Source organism: Rhizomucor pusillus, assembly GCF_041956525.1.
Source record: "Rhizomucor pusillus strain CBS 183.67 unplaced genomic scaffold VTP01scaffold_2, whole genome shotgun sequence".
NCBI lineage: Eukaryota > Fungi > Mucoromycota > Mucoromycetes > Mucorales > Lichtheimiaceae > Rhizomucor > Rhizomucor pusillus.
In genome coordinates, this window is record NW_027192144.1 from 127339 (window position 1) to 134682 (window position 7344).

Genomic DNA, 7344 nt, shown 5'->3' on the forward strand with positions numbered 1-7344 from the left:
GTCAATTGATCGACAGCTCGTGTCTCACAAATTTGCATGGCAGAGAAACGTTACAGCAAATCTCTGAGTATAAATTAGTTGTTCAGCATTTAGACGTAATGAATATGTGCAGTCGTTGCGGCATTGTAACTGCCGGCAGTACGCATAAGCTTAGATGTACGACATTTATCTTACGCGGTGACTTGGATCTATCCAAGTCTGTGTTTTGTAGCATCGAGAGTGTGAAGATTGGCTGCATATTTCGGACACTTGTTATCCTCAAACTTCGTTGAAGAATAGAGTGTACAAGGCAGATGCTCAAAATTTAGTTCCAGACCATTAATATGCAAACACAGGCGCAAACTTCGAAAGCGAGTCGGCAGTCAAGCCAATGCTAAGCCCTATTCCAGCTGACAGACTTTTGTATGACGATGTCCATCAAGGAACAGCGACGAGGAAAAGGAAACCATACTATACACTCTTTCCATAAATTAAATTCGTCATCCAATGAAAACCTATTTCGCATTCTCCCAAGTGTGGATGTCGCATCTTCCGGAAATATTGTCGTACAAAGCTTAGCACCTCCAAGAGTATATAAAGCATGTAAACATGTTTAGGCCAGCTTGCCTCCTTCCTGCCACATCGTGCGCTTGAAATTTCAGATTACAAGATGAGCATCCAGTTTTTTTATGAAGATGGGCAAGGCAATGCTGTCGACGAATACGGCAGATCTGAGCCCACGGACTACGTCGTCGACGAAGAGCAGTATGCTCTTGAAACGACAAGTTCATACACGCAGTATTTGTGTAATCGAACTCGTGAGAGCGATGGCCGGTCAGACGCCATGCAGACTGATGACGTAAAAGAGGATGTGGACGTTCGCATGAGAGAAGCGTCGATCAAGCGAGTGTACACGCTCTACACGGATCAGGACAAAGTCAGATACAGTTAGGTATCTATGTCCGTACAGCTCAAAGATGGGCCAAACAGTATGAGGTGAATCCGGATAGCATATTTGCGAAGCGTAAGAAGAATGGTCGTCCGCGTATCCTTGGTGAAGAGCATAAGAAGGTCATTTTAGAGTACGTCGATGAGAACCCTTCGGTTGTCTTGGAGCAGTTGATGGAGCGACTGCTTCAGAGGTTTAAGGGGCTCAAAGCCTCTAAGAGTGCCGTTTATGACTTCGTGAGGAGCAGTGCAATCTGTCACTTAAGAAGGCCCGGTTTCAGCCTGTAGACAGGAACAGCGGGGCCAACATTCAAGAGCGTCTTGACTGGATTCGCAAATGGGAGGGAACCGATATGGACTTTAGGACTATTTGTGTCTTCCTAAATGAGTCTGCCTTCCATGTCAACATGAAGCGCAGTAGGTTCTTGGAGAAGGAGACACTCACGACCAGAATTAATGAAGCATGCAATCGTATAAGTTTGAGTGATTTCGAAGGGTTTGTCTCGCACTCTCATAAATGCTTAGATAAATGTCGCAACAGAGAGCACTTGTGATGTGGGTGTCACAATAAGTCGATGGCATACGACAGATAGATAGGATACACATTTAAACACGCATTGAGAAAATGAGTAACAGGTATTCAGTAAGTGTCATTCTTTTCCTATAATATGTTCGTAATGCTCACCATCTGAACTATGCAGTTGACCGGAGGAGCTCGGCATGGCTTTGTCACAATTCTAGACAGGTTTGTGAAATGCGTCAATATCAAACTTCGGCAACGCGATAACTAATGTCGTTTATTAGCGTCATGCTTAGCTTCGCAAGTCCGCCAAATGCATCTGCAAAACGCGACTTTATTTTTCGGAAATACAGTATACCAGATTGCAGAAGATTGAGAACCGAAACTTAAATCATTAAAGTTTCAACTAAATAATTTGCTGAATCTTCAAAAGTAAGGTCAAAATACGATTCTAAATTTCTAAAAGTAACTCGTGCATATTCGACCGACGGAGCTTTCTGACACTATGAAAATAATACTTTGCCATTAACAGACTTCAAAATGAATGGGCATACAGCTGAATCTTTCAGTGGTCTCCATCCAAGGCTGCATTGCAGTAAACAGCTGTAGTAACGACATCGTTGTGGCAGAAACTGAAGGATATGTAAACAGGATATCATGTACTCTCAGTAAGCTCTATAATTTAAAATCCATGGTCGGGATAGATCGTCCGTGAGGTTGCATGCCAATTACCAAGCGCACGTGCTTAGGGATTAACTATGTATTGATAATACTTATTCAGAGAATGTGCAGGTTAGCAAACTCCCAGCTGCAGACTTCAATAATTCCAGTTTTAGATTTGCAAGTAAAGGGAGGTTGGAACGTTATTAAAGACAATTTTACACTGAATGTCAATTCTATATCGACGAAACAAAGACTTTGAATAATCTTGAAGAAGGCTTTTATTAAACTTAAAGCTTGCTCTCAAGAATGACTCGAATATGATGAGCAAAATCTACTCGAATATAAATATGCGGTAGGAGCGAAACTATTAGGAACTCACAAAAGATGCGTTTCGCAGCTACTCAGCTCTTTGCACTTTTTATCGTGGCTTTCTGTTGGCTCACCATAACGGTCAACAGTACCCCAGTGTCAGAGAAGTCCAATGCAATCTCAAGAGGGTCTCTATACATGAAGCGTAGCATTCTTCAAGACCGGGGACTCACTGCCGGTGCTATCACTGCCGACGCGCAGCCTGCTGCAAACGACAGCGGTGACAACCTTCATGGTGACGACAAGGAAGCAACTGAGCATGAAGGAAAACATGGTGCAGAACATGCAAAAGAAGCCAGCCATGAGATGCGAGAGCATGCCAAGGAGCAACGCGAGAACTAGATAGTTAGAAAAAAAAAACATAGTTACACGTTATAGCATTCCGTACTCGTATGCATATTCACAAGAGCATGATTCATTGTTGAGTGATCGAAAATGAAGCCACTACGTTCAATTTTTTTTCCAATTTGAAGTAACTGTAATGGGAACGAACACTGCATTGTTGAACGTCTCTACTCTAGCAGTATACATATGCAGCGCCATCTAAAAGCATGGGGTAGTCCTGTCACAGTCATCCTCCTAGCAAATACTGTAACTTGAAGTTATCGTCTTCCAGTACGCTTATGGCAGCTGCGCAAGTATACTCAAATGGAGATCTTTTAAAGTAGATGTAGCACTTGAAAGATTCGTCGCTGGTTTTTTTTTCACTATCATTAGCTCTCTACAAGGTTGACTACATAAAACCGATTGAATGGAATCCACAGCTACTGATTCTAGGGAAGCAGGCCGCATACAAAGATGGTCCTCTCTTTAAGACCCCAATCATTCCCCGCATTTGGAAACAAGCGTGGTGCTCTGTGCGAGAGCTGTCTTTGTTACTAATCTACAAAGGACAATGAGGCGATTGGCAAGGCTTTACGGCTTTTCACTCCTTTCACTGTTATGTATAAGCATTCTTTCCTTTGTGCATGGCCAGGCGGCAGAGAATCAAGCAGAGGAATTCTTCAGCAAAAGTGGACACACCAACAATTGGGCCGTTTTGGTGTGCACATCACGATTCTGGTTCAATTACAGGCACATTGCCAACACACTTTCAATGTATCGCACTGTAAAGAGATTAGGAATTCCTGACTCCAATATTATCCTCATGCTTGCGGACGACGTTTCTTGCAACCCTCGCAACAAATACCCAGCTACGGTATACAACAATGCAGCTCGATTTTTGGATCTTTATGGCGATAATGTCGAAGTCGATTATCGTGGTTATGAAGTTACTGTTGAAAATTTCATTCGTATGCTTACGGGTCGAGTATCTCCTGATACACCACGCTCCAAACGCCTTCTATCTGATGACAGATCCAACATCCTTGTTTATATGACCGGGCACGGGGGCGACGAGTTCCTAAAATTTCAAGATGCCGAAGAAATTAGCGCATACGATTTGGCCGATGCTTTCAAGCAAATGTCTGAAAAGAAGCGATACAACGAGATCTTCTTCATGATCGATACCTGCCAGGCGAATACAATGTATAGCAAGATCGATTCGCCAAATATTTTAGCAACAGGAAGCAGTGAACTAGGCGAAAGCTCCTATTCGGTAGTGTAACGACGTACAACGTGTACAGCCACGACGTTTATCAGCTAATGCCATGTAGCATCACACCGACCATGAATTAGGTGTTGCCATCATTGATAGTTTTACATACTATAACTTGGAGTTCTTAGAGAAAATCGACATGACAAGCAACAAGACCCTACAGGATCTCGTGAGTAGGAGAGAAGCAAACGCCCTGCATATGTATTCTGGGAATTCTCAATTTCTTCTGTTTAAGTTCAACTCGTACGATCCAGCACTAATCGCCTCTCATCCTGGTATCCGTTCCGACCTGTTCAAACGGCCATTGGACAGGGTCAAGGTGACTGATTTCTTCGGCAATGTTCAAAATATCGAGCTTACTCGGCAGCAATACCCTTTAGCTGAGGGTTTCGAGGTACGACAACAGGTTAGCATTTCAATTGATGCGTGTATTACCGCGTACTCAACAAAGTTTATTGGGAAGAATGAAAATGTTTCCATCGAAGATCAATCGGTGTATACCAATGTTAGCAAGGAATCCGAGCCTCAACGACGAACTTTCAATGTGAGGAGAGTCAATGGATTAGATCATTGGCTACAGAGTAGCTTTTTTAGCCCTGCATCCTTGGCGGGTGCTGCGATAATATTAGGTATATGCTACGCCATTTCTTCTGCATTAAAAGCCTAAGAGCATCTCCACTGTCCGAATCTGCATACCGTGCTGCCACATTGTAACAGGAGTTGAAAACGTGCTGCAGGCATTGAATCGAAATAGAAATTCCCAGTTGCATTCTCGTTCTTTTCCACATGGTCCTATCAATCACATAGTTGCTGATCCAACCAATAAGGTCCTCGTCGGTAATAGCAACTGCAGGATAAAGTTTTGCCACCGACAGCATGGACGCACATTGCTTTGGGTTGCGTTAGATGACTGCAGAGCAGGAAAACCTTCAGGAGCGTTCCATTTTTCCGGGAGAAAAAGTATGCACTGCACACCATGGTTACGGGCGTGTAGCGCGCAGGCGATCATAGATGATCGAAAGAACAGCACCTGAATACTCAATAGGAGAGGCGACAGATCCAAAAAAGATATTTTTACTCCTCAAAGCCATCTGGAAAAAAGGGAGGTAGAGGTAAGCAAGCTTCCCTGAAAAGTTGGAAACATGCTGCCATGCAGCACTGTGTGCTTTTGCAAACGAAAAAGGTTCTTCTCCGTAAGAAAGAGGGGTTTGGTAACAAGACGGATAAGGAGCATGGAGCGACAAGTCTAGGCCATGCAATAGCAAGGTATATAAACCATCGAAGAATAAGAGTCTAAAACGATACTTCCCAATCCACCTTCTATACTCCACTCGTAATTTCGTAATGCGCGCCATACTCACTACTTCCATTGCAGCCTTTTTGGCTACTATGTCCGTTGTCTCTGCCGTGCCCGGTGGCTACTCCAGTGGTGGTGACACTGCCTACATCGATAATTCCAACACCAACAGCCCTCACTTGGTGAATGCTCCAGTCACCGCTCCTATCAAGGTCGATGGTGATGTTAAAGTGAAAGCAAACGTCGCAAGTCCCCATAAAGTCAAGCGTTGCAACAAGAGCCACGAGAACGTCAAGAAATTGTTCCCTCAAGGCAAATGCGGTGACGGACAGGTCTACATTGATAACTCCAACAAGAACTCCCCCAGCCTTATCAATGCTCCTGTCAACCTCCCAGTCGATGCTTGCGTTCCTATTGAAATCATTGCCAACGTCCTGAGCGGCAAGATCCAGAAGCGCTGGGATGGCCAAGATAACGACGGCGAAGGCGATCCAAAGGATAGCGACGAAGGCGAGGAGTCCCACGACGACGGTGAGCACCAAGGGGGCAGCGGTCATCAAGGCGGCGGCAGCAACGGTGATTATCCCGGCCATGGCGGTAGCGGCTACAACGGCGAAGGTTCCGGTCCTTGCCCTCCAGGCTTCGCCTATGTCGATAACTCGAACACAAACTCCGGTCACTTGGTCAACCTTCCAGTCACCGCGCCTGTCAAAGCTTGTGTTCCCGTGAAAGCCGACGTCAATGTTCTCAGCAAGCGCAAAGAGAAATCGGAACACGAAACTGACGAAAATGAAAAGGACGAGAACGAAAAGGATGAAAAAGAAAATACCAAGAAAGATGATGAGCAGTAAATAGTGTGTCATCTCCATCTATTTTTCTGACGCTGTATGTCGAGTTTTCTCTCCTTCTATCTTCCACTTGTTTCAAGTAATCCTTTTTAAATAAATATAATGTATCAAGGTCGCGAATAATTAGATCATTCAATCATATTTTTATGCTTTGCTAAAGGTAACAACTTGTTTGTTCATTGGAATGTAAACAACCCAGATCTGTATGCTTAATTGTTTGAAAAGTCAATCCTCCGAATCGTCTGTGTTCTTTGTTCACCAATGCCAAGCCAATGATTTGTGACACTAGAGAATAGAGGAAGAGAAACGTGCGCCTCCTTTTTTTAAAGCTCAAACAAGGAGGCAACAGAGCGTCTATCCAATGTATTTCTTGTGTAATGTCGTTACTCTAATACAATAACGAAAATGAACGAGGTCTGGCATATAGGAGGTCAGCAATGAGCCCGATGGGTCTTCTTCGCCTCTCCTTCCTTGCATCCAGAGGAACAGAAGTAATCAACAAACAATGATTTACAATCTTATGGTATACGGATCTCCGACTATTTTGTGCAAGCTTTAATGTAGATTGGTAACAGCATATTAACGCCAAAGATGGCGCACACAAGCTTCTATTCTGAATTTCTGGGTGTTTGAATATTGTTGCCCCTTATTTCTTCTTTACCCCTGTCCTCCGTGGATGACAGGGCGCCAGTAAGAGTTCCAGAAGCGATCTTAACCCTCAACGCAGGGGTTAAGAAATGTTCGAGCTGGGTTCAGTAGTTGGATCCGTGCATGCATAGCCATGACAACAAGAAAAGCTGCTGAGAAGAAAGGAGTATGGCTCTTTCTGCACCCGCTGAAATGTAGATATCTGCAAGAGATGTGAGCACAAAGAAACACAGCTCCGTAGGATGGAGTTCTTCAGGGCAGGGGGTTATTATCGGTACTTCAGGATACTGCAGCTTTAAATACTCGAATATTTTGGAGGCTATCCTGCAAAATCACCATCGTTTCCTTGTACACAAGTTTTACTGTTCTTATCCACAAATATACCCTTTATAATGCGTTTTGTTACTATCACTTGCGCTATCTTGACTACTCTTTCTGCCATTAATGCTTTGCCAGTCCCTCAAGAAGGCGATTC

At 43.9% G+C, this 7344-nt stretch overlaps 4 protein-coding genes across 4 annotated transcripts; all 4 read left to right on the plus strand.

Annotated features, from left to right (window-relative positions):
* Positions 1 to 649: 649 nt before the first annotated feature.
* VTP01DRAFT_4102 (uncharacterized protein) lies at positions 650 to 1837 on the plus strand (the record flags this gene model as incomplete). The annotated part of the gene is made up of 6 exons (XM_069382748.1): positions 650 to 916; positions 970 to 1149; positions 1209 to 1423; positions 1564 to 1570; positions 1629 to 1672; positions 1732 to 1837. 6 exons carry the CDS (start codon positions 650 to 652, stop codon positions 1835 to 1837), a joined length of 819 nt encoding a protein of 272 aa, XP_069243517.1.
* Positions 1838 to 2494: 657 nt separating this feature from the next.
* VTP01DRAFT_4103 (uncharacterized protein) lies at positions 2495 to 2821 on the plus strand (the record flags this gene model as incomplete). The annotated part of the gene is made up of 1 exon (XM_069382749.1): positions 2495 to 2821. The coding sequence occupies one exon, from the start codon at positions 2495 to 2497 to the stop codon at positions 2819 to 2821; it is 327 nt and encodes a 108-aa protein (XP_069243518.1).
* Positions 2822 to 3374: 553 nt separating this feature from the next.
* Positions 3375 to 4743, plus strand: VTP01DRAFT_4104 (uncharacterized protein; the record flags this gene model as incomplete). Its single annotated transcript, XM_069382750.1, has 4 exons — positions 3375 to 4076; positions 4135 to 4245; positions 4312 to 4470; positions 4540 to 4743. The coding sequence occupies 4 exons, from the start codon at positions 3375 to 3377 to the stop codon at positions 4741 to 4743; spliced, it is 1176 nt and encodes a 391-aa protein (XP_069243519.1).
* Positions 4744 to 5420: 677 nt separating this feature from the next.
* Positions 5421 to 6224, plus strand: VTP01DRAFT_4105 (uncharacterized protein; the record flags this gene model as incomplete). The annotated part of the gene is made up of 1 exon (XM_069382751.1): positions 5421 to 6224. One exon carries the CDS (start codon positions 5421 to 5423, stop codon positions 6222 to 6224), a length of 804 nt encoding a protein of 267 aa, XP_069243520.1.
* Positions 6225 to 7344: the final 1120 nt, after the last annotated feature.